The sequence below is a fragment of the Giraffa tippelskirchi genome, chromosome 9, assembly GCF_054371585.1.
Source record: "Giraffa tippelskirchi isolate mGirTip1 chromosome 9, T2T-mGirTip1v1.2.pri, whole genome shotgun sequence".
NCBI lineage: Eukaryota > Metazoa > Chordata > Mammalia > Artiodactyla > Giraffidae > Giraffa > Giraffa tippelskirchi.
The window spans coordinates 1052347-1071677 of NC_137283.1; the positions used below are offsets into that span (position 1 = coordinate 1052347).

At 56.5% G+C, this 19331-nt stretch overlaps 2 protein-coding genes across 21 annotated transcripts; one reads left to right on the top strand and one right to left on the bottom strand.

Annotated features, from left to right (window-relative positions):
* Positions 1-2456: 2456 nt before the first annotated feature.
* On the top strand, positions 2457-4854 carry PGAM2 (phosphoglycerate mutase 2). The gene is made up of 3 exons (XM_081529469.1): positions 2457-2940; positions 3061-3241; positions 4648-4854. The coding sequence occupies exons 1-3, from the start codon at positions 2527-2529 to the stop codon at positions 4812-4814; spliced, it is 762 nt and encodes a 253-aa protein (XP_081385595.1). The 5' UTR covers positions 2457-2526; the 3' UTR covers positions 4815-4854.
* An 835-nt stretch (positions 4855-5689) lies between these two features.
* On the bottom strand, positions 5690-18468 carry DBNL (drebrin like). Of its 20 annotated transcripts, none has more exons than XM_081529453.1 (14): positions 18323-18468; positions 14270-14325; positions 12175-12287; positions 11507-11581; positions 10417-10563; positions 9540-9617; positions 9070-9221; positions 8900-8945; positions 8409-8484; positions 7755-7850; positions 7540-7652; positions 7195-7291; positions 6590-6725; positions 5690-6473 (listed from the first exon to the last, which is right to left on the bottom strand). In XM_081529453.1, exons 1-14 carry the CDS (start codon positions 18403-18405, stop codon positions 6458-6460), a joined length of 1284 nt encoding a protein of 427 aa, XP_081385579.1. In that variant the 5' UTR covers positions 18406-18468; the 3' UTR covers positions 5690-6457. The 20 variants fall into 20 exon arrangements, with proteins under 20 accessions (XP_081385579.1, XP_081385575.1, XP_081385578.1 ...); XM_081529449.1 differs by having other exon boundaries at positions 8409-8502; XM_081529452.1 differs by having other exon boundaries at positions 8900-8948.
* Between the last annotated feature and the right edge of the window lie 863 nt (positions 18469-19331).

The window sequence follows — 19331 nt, forward strand, 5'->3', positions numbered from 1 at the left end:
CCTAATCTCCCTCTTCTCCGTGCTTACCCTGATACTTGACAGTTCCCTGGTCCCTGCTTTTCAAGGCCACTGGCCAGAAATTTGGGGTCTTATTCCCCCTCCATGCCCTGGCTTGCAGCACAGCTCCGGCAGCTGCATCCACTCCTCAGCTGCAGGAAGGCAGAGAGAGAAAGCAGTGGGCAGTTGCCATACACTCTTGCAGCCTCACCTCCTCTGCCTAGAAGGTAGCTCTTCTCTCAGGGTTTTAGGTACCTGCCTGCCTGACAGTGCCACCTCCACATTACTGCCCAGGAGCTGTGGTGGTAAGAAGGGGAGAAAAGGAAGGGACTTGTAGGAAATTTATTTCTCCTCCTTGGACCAGAGATATTCTCTGGAGCCCTTTCTGTCCACACTGGGCACACTTCTAGGTTTCAAGTTGGGAAATTCTGGAAGAAAAAACATGCAACTTTGAATCTGATGTGCTTCATCTGCCTGATACTTCTCAGTTCTCTGAGGCCTGCATCCTGCCTCTGTCCAGGATTCACAGCTGTGGTCATGGGGAGACCCGTGGAGGGTGCTCACTCCATCCTCCCAGGACAGTCCCATTAAAGAGCAGTCCTCCTGCCCCCTTGCTTGCTTCTCCATGGACCTCTTAACTGTCCACCATGCTACACACATCACATGTCGCTGTGCACATCCCATCACTGGGATGGAGACCCCACAGGCAGAGCCTTGCTTGCCAAGTGCTTGAACAGCTCTGGCACACCAGACATGCCCAGCAAATACTTTTTGAATGAATGAGTCAGGTTGAAGTGAGCCAAGACTGAGAAGCTGTGTGTCTTCTCGATCTCAAAACTTCCTTTGAGGTCTCCTGTTTTCTCAACATCCCTCAGACAGAAAGGCATGTTCCATCTCTTCCTTTGATTTGCAGTAAGCCCAGTGGCTCCCCAGTCTAGCACCTCCTTACCAGGCCGTCTGCACCCAGCCCAGGCTAAGCAGCCTCGTTCGCACCTAACCCAAAGCCACCACCTCTCCCGGGGCCTTTGGCTGCCAATCCTGCCTCCACAGCTGCAACTGACTTTACAACCATGCTTCAAGCTCTCCAGTGATCCTCACTCATTGGGACACGGGCCCCAGGCCCTCCGTGCCTCTGAACCACACACTTGTTTGTTCTTTGAAGATTGGTTCTTTGCTGGTTGCAGCTTCGTCTTGGCATCTGAACCCTGCCCCTCTGCTTGGTTTCTCACTGCCAAGACCCCCGTGGCCCTTGTGCCCCCAAAACTGAATGCAGAAGTCCCGGACCTGTACCCAAATCTACTGCCCCCGAGTCCCCACCTCAGCTGCCCTCTGCGTGCTTCTGATAACTTGGGCGGAGACCTAACACACAGGACCTCTGATTCTGGGACCCCTTATGAGTCCTGGATTTCTTTTTCTTTTTAAAGGTACTTTCAGCTGAGAGGAATAAGCCCGTCTTGCATGAAGGCAGGTTGGGTGGGAGGGTGTGGCAGATGTGGCTAAGAACTTGACTAAGGGATGTTAAGAGCAGAGAACCTTCTGCCCCTCTCTGGCCCAAGCAGCCAGGCCCCCAGCTCGCATTTGTCCCGGAAACCCACCTCAGCCCTCACCCCACACTGCTGCCCCTTCCCACAGGGCCAGACCTCTCCCTTCAGGGCTGCAGCCCTCACCCATTCCCTCTTTCTGTTCACAGCACCCTTTCCTTCTCCCCTGTCCTTTCAGGGGATTAGTGGAGATATCACAGTCCCTCCCAACCTGTCAGCCAGAGGCTTCCATAGGACCCATCCTGTGAGGAGGCAAGGCACAGAGTCTGCCAGGGCAAGAGGGGGCTGAGGAGGGAGGTCAGGAGTCCTGCGGAAGGTCCCCTGCCTGTATACAGACCCCTTCATAGGTTAGCAGGGCTGAGCCACGGAGGGAATCTTCTGGCAGCTCACGTGTACGCATGTACACAGATGTGAGTGCAAGGCACACACACGTCTCACAGGCACGCACACATGGGTGGGCAAGCACGTGTGCACTCACACACTTTGGTCCCTTTGACAGCACACTAGTATCCTTACTGAAATGCGGGCTTGTGCCCCAGTGGTGTTGAGTGATTCAAAGAAAACACTTAGGATTTTATTGTGCGTCTGCCCAAGAGTGACAAGTTCCCTGGGAACAGAGACCGAGCAGGCTGACAGGGCCGGGCGCCCCAACCTCTGGGGCTCTTTCCCCAGAGTCCCTGTTTCTGCTAGCCCTCGCATTTTCAGGCTTGTCAGAGGCCCTGGCTTCTGTTCTTCACGCCCAGCCCTGCTCAGCAGCCCCACCCAGCCTGGGCCCTGGGCAGTGGGGCCTGGTGAGGCTATTTTGAGTCCAGCTCTTGGCCTGCCTCACGCCTAACTCTGCCACTGGCCACCTGCCGCCGCCTGTCAGGCCCGGAATGCTGATTGGCAGTTGGCTGGGGCGGGGGCTGGGGACAGACTGTTATAAAGCTGAGGCGCCCAGGAGTCACCCGTCCCTGTCCACAGCCCGCCAGTCCCCACCTCTACCACCATGTCTACCCACCGCCTCGTGATGGTTCGGCACGGTGAGAGCACCTGGAACCAGGAGAACCGCTTCTGCGGTTGGTTTGATGCAGAGCTGAGCGAGAAGGGGGCTGAGGAGGCCAAGAAGGGGGCCCAGGCCATCAAGGACGCCAAGATGGAATTTGACATCTGCTACACGTCCGTGCTGAAGCGGGCCATCCGCACCCTCTGGACCATCCTGGACGGGACGGACCAGATGTGGCTGCCTGTGGTGCGGACCTGGCGCCTCAACGAGCGTCACTATGGGGGCCTCACCGGCCTCAACAAGGCGGAGACGGCGGCCAAGCACGGGGAGGAGCAGGTGAAGATCTGGAGGCGCTCCTTTGACATCCCGCCGCCCCCCATGGATGAGAAGCACCCCTACTACACCTCCATCAGCAAGGTGAGGTGCTGGGATGCGGGAGGGCAAGAGGAAGCCTGGGGACCAGGGCTTCAGGGGTGGAGACCGGGTCGAGGCGGGGGTGCCCGCCTGGGGGGTGACCAGTAGCATGGATGCCCCCAGGAGCGCCGCTATGCAGGCCTGAAAGCCGGGGAGCTGCCCACGTGTGAGAGCCTCAAGGACACCATTGCACGGGCCCTGCCCTTCTGGAATGATGAGATTGCCCCTCAGATCAAGGCTGGCAAGAGAGTGCTCATCGCAGCCCACGGGAACAGCCTGCGGGGAATCGTCAAACACCTAGAAGGTGAGGCCCGTCCTCACACACGGAACGGGCAGAGGCGGGGGGGGGCGGGGTGTGTGTGACACGTTCCCATGAGCCATCAGCCCCCAAATGCTCTTTCCCTAGAAGGGACAGTCGCTTCGTTGAGGCAGCTTTGCAGACGTCAGCATCAGGGTAGGGTTTTTTAATTGTGAACTCCAGTTCACAGCCAGGAGGGTTGAGAAACCTTCTCTGTTAAAAAAAAAAAATGAAAAATGTTTTTAAAAAATTTCTCTGTGTACTGGGACACCATGTCATGAGTCTCCTTCTCAAGATTCTGGGTGAAAATGTCTACCACCACTGACTCAGGGCCCAGGCCCTGTACAGGGGTCCACTGCTGGCCCAGGTTCCCAAACACAAGCCCCAGGTGAGAAGAGGGGAGGCCCAGGGGCTGGCATCTTGCCCAAGGACATCCGCTCCTGAGAAGACAGGGCCATCTGGTTCTAAATCCCAGTCTGCAGAGTGAACTTGGTCAAGTCATGTTACTGGTAACCCCAGCTCACACACACTCCGAGCAAAGGTTAGTCAAAAGAAGGGAGCGGGTGTGGAGAACGCTAGAGACCTTAGGTTGGTAACTTGGCGTCATTAAAAGAGCAGTGCTTCCCAGCATGACAGGCTCCTTCATGGAAGCCCCAGCTGCCTTCCTGATGCTTAGTCCACACAGACGCCTCACACTTGGCGCTGAGCCTAGTGGATGGAAAGACCACCTGCCCACCCTCCTGGGCCCTCCGGCAGCCTGGTCTAGGAGAAACAAAGGCACCGAGGCAAACCTGACTGGGGCCTCCCACTGACCAGAGCATGTTCTCTTAGGCTCTCCTTGCATCAGGAGAGTGGGGTGGCAGGAATACCAAAGGTCGAGCTGCTATTCCGGGCCACGGACTGTGGGAGGCCAGCAGGGTTGGGTTTCCTCGGAAATCTCCGCTTCACACCTGGCAGGGCCTCCCATCCGCCGTGGCCACGAGCAGCCCTTCTCGCTGTCCCTCCCTGCCCCGTCCCCCTTCTCAAGGCTCCGGTGCTCCTCTGCTTAGAATGTCCAGAAACTGTAACTCTCTAGAAACCAAATGGTTCATGTTTTCCCTGATCCCAAACATCGAGTCTGGCCCGAGTTCACGTTGGGCCAAGGGGGCTGATGGCATCGCCCCAGATCAAGACGACTTGGGGTGGAGTGAGGTCCCTGGTCCACCACAGCTATTTCTGTAGGCTGCTGTCTCAGTGCTGCCTTGACCTTCTCTGGGCATACTCCTGTGGCCTTGCTGTCAGGGGTGGGAGGGTTGCTGCCTGGCTGACAGCACCACGGCCCATAAAGGTCACGAAACCTGCTAAATGCATGAGCAGGTGGCCGGCTGGTCAACAGGCCGGGAGGGGCTAAGGACCCTATTCCTCTGGTCCAGGGATGTCGGACCAGGCCATCATGGAGCTGAACCTGCCCACGGGGATCCCCATTGTGTACGAGCTGGACCAGGCACTGAAGCCCACCAAGCCCATGCGGTTCCTGGGGGACGAGGAGACCGTGCGCAAGGCCATGGAAGCTGTGGCTGCCCAGGGAAAGGCGAAGTGAAGGGCGGGCTCCGGCAATAAAGGCACCTCCTTCCACAGTCTCCAGCTCAGCATGGCCCCAGCTGTCCGGCAGGTGGGTTGGCAGAAGCCTGCCCCCTACCCCAGCGCTCCCTCAGGGCTAGTTCCACAGGTCTGCAGCCTGGGATGCCAGAAACACAGCCCCAGGCCCTTGCTGCCTGCCCAACCCAGCCCCATCGGGGGGGGGGGGTGGCCAGGAGACTCCCTATCCCTGGCTGTCAAGTGGTTCCTGACAACTCACCATGTAACATCCAAAGCTGCAGAGCCACTTGGTACCCTTGCTCTAAATTAAGAGTGCCCAAGGGCACCTAAGGGGTGTCCAGGTGATGCAGCCGGCCCCGTGGGGAGCCAGGACTACAGCCAGGACACCACTTCCTTCACCCTCATCGCCCTCTACTGTCTGCAGCCCCAGGGTGGGAAGGTCAAGATGGTACCCTGGGCCCTGCTCTATGAGTGTCCCCTTGTCCAGGGACGGATAGGCCCACAGGTGGCCTTAAAGCTGGCCGTACATGACTCATGGAGCTCCCATGGTTGGGCTGGGCCTTGGAGTTTGTCCTGAGAAATCTGGACATGGTGGGACCTGCCTGCAGCTCAGCCTAAGTAGACAGAAGTGCCATCTGCAGCCAGGCAGGGCGGGGGCCCTGGGATTGGCCACCAGCCTGCTCAGCACGTCCTCTGACCCACGCTGCTTCCGTCCAGCACCAGCAAGAGGGGCTGGAATTCCCCAGACACGGCGGTGCGGGTGCCTCACTCCACGCACGCAGGCACACGGACTCTCTTAGGCGAGGGGAAGTGCCCTGTGGTAGGGGTCAGAGTGGTCCCAGCCCCTCCCAGAGAACGGAGATGCAGGAGGCTGACTTCAGTCACATGTGTATCTTTATGCCTCTTCCGGTGGCTAATGGTTGCTCAGAGGTCGGAGGGGTTACACGTGAGGGCTACAACAGGGTGGATCAGCGTGAGCACCTGGGTGGGGCGACCGTCACTCCAAACGCAGACACGGGGGAGCTGGGGCAGAAACAAGGAGAGACAGCAGGAACGGGCCGGCGTGGTTCCTTGCCCTGAACCTCTCGGTCGCACTGGGGCCAGGAGACAAGAGGGAGCCCACGGGCAAGGACATGCAGTGTCTGCTGACGTTTCACCTCCTCCTTCACATACTCAGACGGGGGCCCGGTTGTCCCTGTCTGCCCATGGTCCAGGCCGAGGGACAGAGAAATGGGGAGGACAGAGTAGGATCCAGAAAGACTGTCGTCAGAATTGTCATGACCCACTCCGACTTTGGTCATAAACTAAGGTCACTGTTCCCAAGGATCACTGACATTCTAGGTATAGACAGCATCCCTTGGAGGCAACAGGAAAAGGAAAAAAAGGCAAAGGCAGGAGGCCTCAAGGTGCCCCTGCTCAGACCCCCGCCTGGCAGTGCCATACTCCTTGGGCAGAGGGTACTCGGGGGCTGGCTCTGGGCAGGCCTTGGCTCAGTGTCTTCTGTTGTGGGTCAAGGGCCAGGCTGGTTGGGAGGAGTTTGGGAAGCTCTGGTAGCACGTTTGGAGATCACCAGGTTATTGCTGCATTTGGGGGTAACAGAGGCCAAGCCGCCCAAGCCAGAGGGAGCCAGAGGGCTTGTCCTCATCAGCAGATACCATTCCTGGAAAAGTGCCATAGACAACCCTCACCCGACCTCTTCCAGCAAGAAGGAAACCACACCTGGGTGGGGAAGGGCAGGTCAGCCCTGGGCTTCAGCCCGCAGCCGAGCGTCCTTACTCAATGAGCTCCACGTAGTTGGCGGGGAACATGCCAAAGCGGCCGTCTGGCCCATAGCCACGCCACCAGCCTGCATCAATCACCTCGATGCCGGTGATGAGGTTCTCAGGGTCAAAGGAGATCTCGGTCTCGTCGGCTGCAAAGAAGGTGAGCCCAGAAGCTGTGCTGAGAGCTCGGGGACCCTGGCCACCAGCCTGTCCTGATGCTGCTCCTGTGGCCAGTCCCCAAGGACACAGCTTTCCACACGGTCTGGCTCTGGGACCACTGTCCCAGGGAAAGGCTACAGTATAGCACTTCCACACATCAGCCTGCTCCCCGAAGCCTCCACCCAGGGTCAGCAGGAGGGGTACCAGCATCCAGGCCTGACCCATCCCTCTGGTCATAGTTCCAGAACAAGGTGGGCAACCGGGATTCCCACCAGTGGGCAGCAAGCTGCTCAGAGCATGTGGGGAGGCCTGAGTTGTGCAAGACACCCACCCGTTCTTCCTTCTCACCCTTCTCTTTTCATTTCTGACACCTCCTGGGGCTAGTTCCTTGAGGGGACCCCCAAATCCTGCCTCCTGATCTTGGGCCCTGTGGTCTGAGGTGATTGGACAGCATATTACCTGCCTGGTAGTCATACAGGGCCCGGGCACAGAGCCCTTTCCCACTCAGCCCGGGGTAGTGGTCAATGGGCTCAGAGCTGGCATCTTGCTGCTGCACCTGCCCATGGACGGGAAAGAAGAAGCCAAGTCTGAGGTCTTGATTACCCCAGATTCAACCCTGCTGGTGACCAGGGCTCCCCGCGGACTTGTGGGGAGGAATGTGGGACAGGCCCTCGCCCAGAACTAAGCAAGACAATCCACAGGAAGTGAGTCGCAGAAGTTAGGTGTCCCACGATGGGAGGGCCAGGGAGTGCGTTTCTGGGTATGTGGCCCTTTCACAGACCTGCCCTGCTGTAGAGAACCCACCATTGGAGGCTCCTCATAGAGAGTCTCCTGCTCTGGGGGCTCCTCGTACACAGCCTCCTCTTCCACCTGCACCGAACACGGAGGGATGCTGGGCACTGGCTCCTCGCGGGGATCTGCACGAGGGGACACAGCTCACTCTGACCCAGGGGAGGGGAGAGGACAACCCATGTCTCCCTCCCACCCTCAACCCCCCACGGGGCAGCCAACAGCCTTGCCTGCCCTGGGCCTTGACGTGGCCTGAGCTGACTCTCTGCTGAGGGGGGTGTCTGGTTGAGTGAGTTGCTTCTGCAGGAAGGGGCTCCTCAGCTTGCCTACAAACCAATGGTAAACATGGAAGACATCACCCAGCTGGACAGGAGGAAGAAGCAAGTATTTGCTGCCTTTTCTGTGCTCTGTATTGCTCAGAGGAGGAACCTGTTCTGGGACAGTGAGCGTCGCACAGGGAGTGGGGACGTGCAACAGCTGCAGGAATACTACCTAGCACACACACATCACATATATGTAGCGTGGCCTTGTGCAGTGTTCGAGAGCGGGTCAGCAGCGTAGTCTGCTATAGCCTTTGAGGGCCAGAGAGATGACTGATCCAGGCCCTGAGGCCCAGATAACAGCCCAGCACCGGAGGTGTGCCAGGTGTACAGGGCCAGGACTGGAGGGTATTCTTTCTAGAGCCACACGTGGTTCCTCCATCCCACCAGGTCTCTGAAGGAGGTCAAGAGCAGGCAGGTGGCCCTGGGGTCCCAGGCTCGCATCCCAGAAGCGGCCCACAGAAGCACAAGCTCTCCTCACTCATCCCTCAGGGCGGCCTGTACTGGGACCCCAGACCCCTTCAGCCTTCCCCTGCCTCACAGCTGGACCAAGGGAAGTCTCACCTGGCTGGGGGCTGGAGATGGAGGTGGCAGACATGGCCCTCTCCTTCTGCTTGAAAATCTCCCGAGGGTGTGCTGGCTGCGGACAAACAGGCTCCTGGTGCCCATGTACTCGGTAGTGAAAGAGGCCCAGGGGTCCATGGGCCGCCTGGCTCCCTGCAGCTGTGCAGGGGGGTCAGGAAGCAACACCCCAAAGCTGAGAGGCTCACAGGTCTTTTCCAGGACCACAGGAGACCCACATTGGGCTAAGCTTCTGCCCTCAGCCTCCTCTCCACTGCCAGCGCTGAGACACCACATGTCCCATGTTCAGACCTGCCCAGTCCCCTGCAGGCCCCTTACAGGAAGCCCCTCCCTTGGGCCTGCGGGGCAAGATGCGTGCATCTGGAGGAATCCATCTGGCCATCACTGCTCCCAGCAGGCAGCCTGCACGCCTGTCCTGGATGAGCCTCCACGCATTACTTTGGCCTCTCAAGGTGGGAGCATACAAGACTCACCTGCTCCTCTCTGTTCCTTGAAACCACCTCATGCTGTTCATATTTCCTGCTGGGAGGGGCAGAGGAAGAGCTGCAGCTTGGCCTCAGCATACTCCTTACCTGCTTCTGGGGGACACTCCTAGGGAGAAGGAGAGACAGCCCCTCCCAGTAGGTGCCGGCCCCCCCCTCACCTCTGGAGGCCAGCCTCGCCTCCCTGCTCCTGATAGCGCTGCTCCCGGAGGGCAGCCTCACGCAGCTCCCGCTCCCGGCGCTCCTGCTCCAGCTGCTGCCGCTCCTCCTCCGCTCGCCGCTTCTCCTCTAGCCTGCGGTTCTCCTCCTCCTTCTGTAGGGAGAGTCGCACCCGCCTGCCCCACTCCGCCTCTGCACTGCCGGCAACATGGACCTGCCCTCTCACCTCTGTCCTATTCAGGCAGCCTGCACAGGCTGTGGTCAAGCATGGGCTCTGAAGCAACGCTCATTAGCTGTGTTACTTAACACCTCTAACCCTTAGTTCAACCATCTGCAAATGGGTGCGAAAAGGGTTATTTACTCAAATCCCTTATTGAACAAATATCAGGGAACTTATTGTAAGAAAAACTGAGATGTAGCAGCTCGTGTTTGGTGCACAGACTCTCCTCATCATACCCTGGGCAGCACTTACCTCTGCTTTGGCCCAGAAGCTGTCTTTGCCAACCCTTTTGATCTCAGACACAGCATTGGTCTTCTGGTACACTGAGCCCTAAGGGGGACAGAGAATTCACTCCAGGGCCACTGCCAGGAGCACAGACTGGCTCAGAACTGCGGTGAGGGAACTGGCGGAAGGACTGGCGCTTGGACCAGGGACTCTTAAGGAGGCCTGAAAGGCCCTGGAAACTGCAGGTGGGGATGCTCAGCCCCAGACAAAACTAGAGTCGTCTCTGGTTGCACCAGGCCCTCGTGCATGGAAGCCAAGGCAGGCAAGGCCCCTGGGCCTGCCTGAGAACCCTGGAAGCTGGACCGTGCTGAGGCAAAGTCTGGACAGAGGTCCCCTCAGAGAGCTAACTGCAATGCAGCACCCACAGAATACCCAAGAACCTCAGCTGTGTGTTGGGAGACTCACTCCGCACTAAGCACCAGGCCACAAGCCCAAAGGTGTCTGGCCACAACTCAAGAGGGGCTTGCCCTGTACACCAGGAGTTTCTCCAAAGCAACCATGGTCCAGGGCCGCACAGGACACTCTGGTGCCATGGCCTGGAGGGCGGATGGAGTCTCTGCAGAGAACCCCTGACCACACAGAGGCAGCGTATGAGGCTCCAGCACCAGTACACAGGGTGAGAGGCCACCCCTTACGCACACCGGTGCCTGCCTCAAGGAGGCAGCTCCAGCTCCCGTCAGGCACAGGGTCACCACAGGCACCTCAATCAGGCTCCAGGACCAGAAGCCAGGCAGGCGGCACCCAGTCCCTTTGGGAATAAAGCACTGAACGTGGGTCCAATCAGTCTGGAAGTTAGGAACTGCACACTCCTGTCCGGTCGCCCTCAGGCCCACACAGCACTCACCACTGGGGCCTGGGGGCCCATGTCCTGGAAGCGGCTACTCTCCTTGTGGAAGGTGTAGTTAGCACCCGAGGCCCTGGCCACCTTTTGCATGATGCACTCGGGCTCCACGTCTTCCTCGGCCCTGGCATTGATGGTCACGTGGGCCCCCTGCAGCAGGAGCAGGACTTGATGAAAAGAAGCATTGCGGCCCCAGGAGAGGACAGGCTGCACACCTCAGTCTGCACAGCACAGTGGCTGCACAGGGCTCAGGGTCAGGAGGCCTGCGCTCACCAAGGCCTCAGGAAAACCAGCGGAGGCAAATCGCTGCTCTTGTCCCAGCTTTCGTGGAAGGCCCATGCCCTCCACAGTGTGGCCTGTTCAGCGGTGCCACAAGACAGCCCTGGCATTAAAGAGGTTCTTCCTAGTGAATGAAAACTAATCTTAAAAGGCACCTGGAAACAAGCACATTTTCTGCAAAAAGCAAGTTACTATTTCTCCAAGAGAAATGAGAATTATGACCTTATTGGTACTAAATAATACCAATAAGCTTGGGACCCTCTCTTTTACCTCCTAGATGGAGAAACTGAAGTGCATCTGAAGAAATGCTGGCAGAACCAGAAAACAAAGTCCTGCATCTCCTTGCCAGTAACCAAAGAAATGCCAAGAGTAAGCTGACAAGTGAACAACAAATACTTTTTGATCACAATGCTTCTGAGATTCAAGAAAGTTCCATTATATGATGACTAAAATAAATATATGCAGAAATGGACTGGAAATGAAAAGCATTAAAGGGAACAGGCACATTGAGGTTGTGGACATAAGCAACTGTCCTTCTCCAGATCCTCAAAGTACTGCTGAAAATCTGTACTCATAAAACAAGTGGAACCCAAGGCTTAGCCCTGCCCCAAGACCAGCTCCAGCATGGCCTCCTTGTGGTCCTTCGTCCCCACTGAGGCCAGCTTGCAGGGGCTCTGGCTACATCCTGGGCAAGAGTGGAGCAGCCTCCGGTGTAAGGCACACTGCCAACTCTGGATGCGATTCCTGCTAACTCACACGCTGGAACCTGGGGATCTGATGAATGCTGGGAGGCCCCGTACGGAGCAGCCCTCACCTTCAAGAAGCCGGCCATGGTGCTGACGTGGTTGGCGCATGCTCCCTTCCGCACGTCATTCACGCCCTCACCAGTCTGCAACACAGCACATTCCTCGGTGTGACCCAGGTCCCCCTGCAAAGTCACCGCCCACCCCAGGGACTTGGCAGTTTCCCTGTGTTCCAGGAAAGAGAAAACTGCAACCCTAAAGCAGAGGACATGGTGAGACCCCAAACCTCCGAGTCAGGGGGAGTCTCGGAGAAGGACAGCCACCCACTTCCGCTGTGGTAGGTTTCCTTAGAATTCCGTAGTCCCCACCGAGGGAAACCATTTCATTCGAGTCCCTGTCCTATCCTCCCAGAGCCCTCCCAGCCCTTATCCAGGCCCTCTGCTCCCTCAGGATGACTACGCTGAAAGGGACAAGGACACGAGTGTCCTACGGTGGCCTGTAACCCATTTTACAGGAGCAATTCTGGGCCAGGACAGTGAGGTCCGCACAAGTGGGGCCCCAGGTACCCTTTGGGCCACACTGAATGTGCCCGCTATTCTGTTCAGTCACCAGATGCAAGCTGTTGGGAAGCCAAGCTCTCCCCTGCTGCAGTCACAAAAGACGGAGAAGGAAATAAGAAAAGGGAGTTTTTCTGGATCACATCCAGATGAGAACGCGGAAGCCCTCAAGTTCCACATACCCAGTTGATGAGGACAAACTTGGGCAGGCCGGAGTTGGGGTCCTTGACCCTGCAGAAGGCGTACATCACCTTCCCACTGTTGAGCTCCTCCACCATCTCCTCCAGGCCCCCCTCTGCAGCGGTCACAAGGAGAGTCAGAGGTGGCCCAGGCACCCCACACCCACCCTAGTCCACCAGGAAAGGAAACCCAAGCTGCTTCTAAGCCTGGGTTCTCAGTCCTATCTGAAACAGAATCGGATTCCTAGGCCTACCTCCACCAAGCTGACTTATGAGAACTGCACGGAACCCAGGGTCTGCATTTGTGAAAAGCACCTCAAGTGATGTTTAAGCCACACTAGTCTAAAAATCACTCCTCCTGCAAACCCACAGGTAATTCTGGAACTGTCATTTCTGCTGCAAACCAGGCAGGCACCAGACCTCCAATGCAGGAGCTCTGCAACAGTTTTACCACAGCCTGAACTCCACTAACCGCCCTGGGACAGCAGGGCCTGCTGTGAGTCACCCTGTTCTTACATGTCTGCTCAGACTCCAGGGCCACCCAGGGGCTCCTGAGCAGATGTTAACTGCCCACAGCCATATAGGGGCTCAGCTCTCTGATTCCCTGAGCAGGGACGAGGGAGTGATGGGCAAACAGGAGTGGACGGCCCTATGCCACTCTCCCGACACTAGGCTGTAAGCCCCAGCATGTACTCGAGTTCTGGAGTACTCTTCTGAGGTACCCCAAACATTCCCAGGTTGTGAGAAGGTGCTAGATCAGGTATTTTACCTATTGGGCTCCACAGAACCTGGGGCAGTCCTAAGGCCCTGCTCTGGGCACCCACAGCTGCTGCTGCTGCTAAGTCACTTCAGTCGTGTCCGACTCTGTGCAACCCCATAGACGGCAGCCCACCAGGCTCTTCCGTCCCTGGGATTCTCCAGGCAAGAATACTGGAGTGGGTTGCCATTTCCTGCTCCAATGCATGAAAGTGAAAAATGAAAGTGAAAAGTGAAAGTGAAGTCGCTCAGTCGAGTCCGACTCTTCGCGACCCCATGGCACCCACAGCAGTGAATATCACTGTGAATGGTGGTATGAACACTGAACTCTGCAACTCTCAGTTCCCTATGACATCACAGTGCACCTGATACCATCAGGGGCAGTCCTTCTAGAAAGACGGCCACCAAGAAGAACAGCTCATGGAAGAGGCTTTCTACCAACAAGTTACTAGCACCATCCATGCAGCAAGCAGAGAAGATGCCAGTCAGCATGCACTGAATAATGAAGCTACATCACTCAGGCCAGGTGAGCTGGCCTTGAGAACTGAGGAGTTAAGGGTATCGGGCGGGGGATCTACAGTTTATACCCCTCTGCCCAGCACTGGCCAAGAGCCTGTTCTTCCCAGAGAATTCCTATCACCTGTATTTGAGCAGCACTTCTCCAGGTCACCCCGTCCCAGCTGACCACATACACAGATGTGACCTCTCCCAGCTGAGGGTGTGCCCAGCAGAGATTCAGTCCACCAGAAAGAGGGCAGAAGGAAGGATGGGTCTGCCCCTTCTCTTCCTCCACCAACACTCAGCTCTGTCGAACTGTCATCCTGTCTCAGCTACAGCCGGGGGATAAGGACAGAGCCCAGGCCACGGCTTGGGCTGTCTGCAAGCTAGAGAGGGCAGGCCTATTGCCCATCTCAGCTCCTCCCAACTATGACACAGTCAGAGAGCACTGCTGCCCTGCACCTCCAGGCAGACAGCCAAGGAGTAAGTATTTTCACTTAGAAACGTCTGAAATCCAAAGCAAGCCAGAAGGAGCTGTGGGTGCTGTGGGCCCCACACTCCTGGGGGAAAGCCTCTGCCCTGGCTGGCTGCAGTCACTCAGATCAGGGGAGCAGGGAATTCCTCAACACTGACACTGATGTGGGGCAGGCTCATCATTAGCCAGGGAAGGTGTCGCTGGTCATGCCACATGCAGGGAATATTTCTGCACCCCGAGTGTCCTTCCTCCTGCTGTGATGGCGGCAATGCCAGCGGAGATGGAGCACTGATGTCACAACTCTCCCTGCCGCCCCCCATCTCCTGATGCTCTTGTAGCCCATCTACCTCCTCATTTGACCATACTCACCACCCGTGCCGGCCACGCGGATGTCATTGCTGTTTCCTTCGTAAGTAAAGAGGGCCCTGAAACAAAACACAAACAGGCTCATAACCAGTGCCCTGGTAACCCTGTGCCCTCACTGAACCCACCAAAGCTTCACCACCCCAAGAGCTCAGCCTGACAGTAACAAGTGGGCCGACACAAGCCCCACTCTGAGGCAGGATCTCAGTAGGCTGCTGGGCCTTCTCATCTGGAACTGGCCCAACTTACCAGAGCGGCTTGTCATGAGGACCAAATCTATGAATATGGGAAGCATGCGTCTACTTTGCAGGAAACTACGCTGTGAAATTCTATGGCAACGTTCTACACATTTATGTGTGAAAGCTTCACCGGGCTACCGTGTATGTCAATGGAGGTAGTCGTTTACTCGATAAGTCGTGTCTGACTATCGTGACCCCATGGACTGTAGCCCGCCAGGTTCCTCTGTCCACAGAATTCTCCAGGCAAGAATACTGGAGTGGGCTGCCATTTCCTTCTCCAGGGATCTTCCCGACCCAGGAACCGAATCTGGGTCTCCTGCATTGCAGACCGATTCTTTACCGACTGAGCTATGAGGGAAGCCCACGTATGTCCATATGAACAAGCAAAAGATACCCGCATATTCCTGAAACCAGAGCACACCAAGGAGAAGTCGGAAAGAGAAATACATGCATTTTTAATAACCAATGCCCTTGTGCATGTCTGCAGTCTTCTGGAAACGCTGAAAGGTTGGTGGAGCAAGTCTGTCTGGGCTTGAGACTCTTCCAGCAAACGCAGACTTTTATAAGTTGCATACGGCGTCAGAAACCATAGAGGCCATGACTCAACATGAAGTCCTCATAGGACAGGCTCCTATGGGCAAGTTCTATAACCTAGCAGAACCTCAGGTCTCTACAGGTGACCCTGGATAATACCTTCCATCTCTAAGACTATTCATGAGAATGTCGGCAAAGATTTGGGCTTATAAATCTGTGCCCTATAAGTGTTGAGAAGTATGGTGCTGCTGCTGCTGCTGCGTCGCTTCAGTCATGTCTGACTCCGTGCGACCCCACAGACGGCAGCCCACCAGGCTCCGCCATCCCTGGGATTCTCTCCAGGCAAGAACACTGGAGTGGGTTGCCATTTCCTTCTCCAGTGCATGAAAGGGAAAAGTGAAAGTAAAGCAGCGACCCCATGGACTGTAGCCTACCAGGCTCCTCCGTCCATGGGATTTTCCAGGCAAGAGTACTGGAGTGGGGTGCCATTGCCTTCTCCGAGAAGTATGGTAAATTGTATTAAATCTGGGCCATGGAAGGTCCTTTGACCGAACAAAGGTTACTCAAAGAGAACATTCTAGAAGAGATTGCATCCATGCAGTCCACATAAAGCCCAGCCGTCAGCATGAACTCTGCAGAAGCTCAGCTCCAGAGTGCTGGCAGACCCCAAGGTGAAGGTGATAATCCATGGGACAGTAAGTCAAAGGCAAAACCCAGTCTCCCCATGCTCCAGAGCACAGGCTGCCAAGGTGTGCCAGAGACTGCACGGTCAACAGTCTGACAGGAACCAAATCAAGTACCCTCGGCTCTCCCAGGGCCTAGGAAGCACCGCCGGGCAGAGCCGCCTAAGCCGAGAAAGTCGGCGGGAATGACCTAGGTCCAAAGATTAGCGGGAATGACCCAGGCCCAAAGATCTGGCGGACACCCAGAATCTGGTGGCCAGAGTCCTGACCAGCCTTCCTCCTGGAGGAAAGAAGCCCATTCCTCTCGAAGACCACCAACCTTGGCTGCAGAAGTCAGGCACACTCGACCAGCACCAAGAAGCAGAGACCGCTGCTCAGGCTTAGCGAGACCGCTGCTCAGGCTTAGCGTTTCCAAGAAGAGATCCAGCAGCTAACAAAAGCCACGCCCCATGCCTACCATCTACCCCTCTGACTTCATTCCCCTTTGTCCTAGGCTCCAGCCTAAGCCACCTTCTCGAATGTTCCCAGTTCAGAAGTTCATCCAACATTCAAACAACCCTTCTTCCAAATCAACGTTAAAAACAAAGAAAAAAATGCTGTGTTGGCTTGTGCAGGCACAGAGCACAAGGAGCATGGGGCACTAAGTACTTTACGATTCAATCACTTTCAAAAACATGGTCTGACAACCCGTTACTTGCTAGTGATGGAGTACAGCTATGAATAATCCTTACCAGGACCTAACCACAGAACTCACTTTCTAATGGGAGACAAAACACACACACGCAAACACATCACACTCATGTACTGTCACGTAGTGAAGTGGGTACGGGAAGTGAGCAAACATGCCACAACCCAGGGGAAGAATCTGGTTTCCCCAGGAGACTGACCCAGTATAGAGAGTTGATGTCATGGCTGCTCCCTATCCCACCTTGCTTCAGGGCCTGTTCCAACGCGCCCACTCTGAATGTGAAACTTTATGACCCACCAGACTGGAGACCACTTCTCGCTTCTCTGCCATTTTTTCTGTACCCCTCTCAGTACCCCTACACCTGGGACAGAGATGGGGCCCACCCCACCCTTTCTGGTGAAGAGAAAGGGTGACAAGAAAATCAGTGAGGATGCCTAGTGTGTGTCTGAGGATGTCAACCAGGGAGATGGGAATATCTGACTGCAACCAAAGGGACAGGAATCCAGAAAGGCAATACCAGCACTTGAGAAATCAAGTTTGGGGAGCCCCCTTGGATGATGTGGAAAGGCGCTCCAGGCAGAGGAAGCAGAAAGAACAAGGGTTGTGAGGAACACCAGCTTGCAAGTTTAAGGAAGAGAAAGAAGGCTAGAGTGGTGGTAAACAGGTGGGGCAGTTAGCAGCCAGGTCACACAGGGCCTCTCAGCCATGGCGAAGAGTCCAGGCTGTATTTATGCAACAGGAAGCCACTGCGGAGTTTAAGCAGGGAAGTGACATGGTCAGATATTTCTTCAGCAGGTCTGTACAAGCAGACCTGCCCACATTGACGTAGTCCCAGAGATTCTGCAGACCCAGGAAGCTGGTATTCTGAAGCTCTTCCCTAAAAAGCCTGGGAGTGAAGGAAAGGATAGGCACCAGTGTTCTCAATATCCCAACAGTACACTGTACAGAAGCCAGTGGGCTGGGCACCAGCGAAAGCAGAGATGAGAAAGCAGTAGCACTTGACAAGCGGAGAAAGCCACAGTTGTTCAGCCTCGCCCAGAGGGCCCTTTCCCAGGCAAAGGAATAAGGCTCCTCAAAGCTGGTCACCTTACTTCATTATACTCAGCATATTTCTTAGAACTATAAATGCTCAAAACTGCTCTGTGCGTAATTTAAGCCATATGGAAAGTAACAGAATTACTATGCATGCAACGACCCTTGTTGCAGGACAGAACAAGGGTCTATGTGTGGGCTACCGTGGGCCCTGCCAGAGATTTCAGATTCAGGCTTTCTGTACTATAAAGGCCCTATTACCGACATTGCAGCAAAGGATGTCACTGGAGGTGGAGGCAAGATGGGACCTTTTTCCAAACACATAACCAGCATCCTCCTTCCGTTCACCTCCCCATAGTTCACGCATATGAAGTAGCATTCTTCTTGATGAAAGGGAGGTTCTTAAAATCCCTGGAGAACCAAGGACCTAAACCCCTCGATCCCAAAGCAAGGCTCTCATTTGCAGTCTGGCTGCTAGATCACCCTCGGAGTCCCACTGCTGAACGGAACATTCGGAATGAAGGCAGATGTAGCTTCCGCTTTCTCAAGGAGGGCTGAGAGGGCTTTCTCAAAGTGCCCCACTGTCCACGGAAGTCCCCGAGCAGGAAATGAGAACCTGGCGGAGCCGTCAAGCACAGCAGGCCCAGGATCCGGCGAGGCCCGTGGGCCGAGACCGGCGGCTAGCGGAGAGGAAGCGCTGGGGACCCAGCGGGCCGCCCCCGGGTTTAAGCGGCACAAGCAGTGGGGCAGGGGCGACGAAGGTGGGCGCCTACTCTGGCGGGCGTGGCGCAGGTGCGCGGCACTCGGGGTTCCGCGCGCCCTGGCTCCCCGGCCCCGGCCCCGGCCCGCCCCCGGCCCGCTCCCGGCCCGCCCCGTCGCCCACCAGTCGGTCGGGGACTTCTCGTTGACCACGCTCTCGTAGGCCTCCCGCAGCGCCGGCCCATTGCGGCTCAGGTTCACGGCCATAGCCCGCACCACGGTGTCCACCACACCCTCGCCGCCGCCGCCGCCGCTTCCCCGACCCGCCGCGCAAGGGAGCCCAAGGCCCCGCCCGGCGGCCGGAAGCCCCGCCCCGCGGCCGGAAGCGGAAGGGGGCAGGCGGGACCCAGGGAGAGCGGCGAGTGGGGGTCAAGCGTGTGTTGGGCTGCGGGCGGGGTGGAAGCCCAGGGCGGGGTCGAGGTGTGGGGATAGCTGTGTGTGGCGATGGAGGGAAAGTGTGGCCTGCGTGTCCCCGTGCTCTGTCCTGCCGAGCCAAGGCACGCTCTCTGAGTCTGGCCGAACGATGCCACCCAGCCCCTTATTAGTTACACTCGTGGGGCACTTTCTTCCACTTATCACAGTTAAAAGCCCTTGTTAGAGGATCCCGTGACGGGCACGGGGGTCCCTTGATCGTCTGTGTGAACTCCGAACGGAAGTTTTACCTAAGAATGAAGCATGCGTGAAAATTAATGAGCAGAAGAATAAAAATGAACACTAAGTGATGGCCACACTGCCACAAAGAAAGTGAAGTCGCTCAGTCGTGTCCAACTCTTTGTGACCCCATGAACTGTAACCTACCAGGCTCCTCCGTCGTCGATGGGATTTTCCAGGCAAGAATACTGGAGTGGCTTGCCTTTTCCTTCTCCAGGAGATCTTCCTGACCCAGCGATTGAACCCAGGTCTCCTGCATTGGAGGCAGACACTTTACCATCTGAGCCACCAGGGAAGTCTACAAACCTCCTTCAAAGTGCAGTTGTGTTTCTCAGACCTCATCTGCGTTTTCTAGAGAGGTCAAGGATGGAGTAAGAAAGGTAAAATGAGAACCTGCCCAGTGCTGGTCCTGTTACCCAACCAAACTTGGGTCCACTTGTCCATTGGTCCCAGTGCAGTAAAGCCAGTCTACTAACATAAGG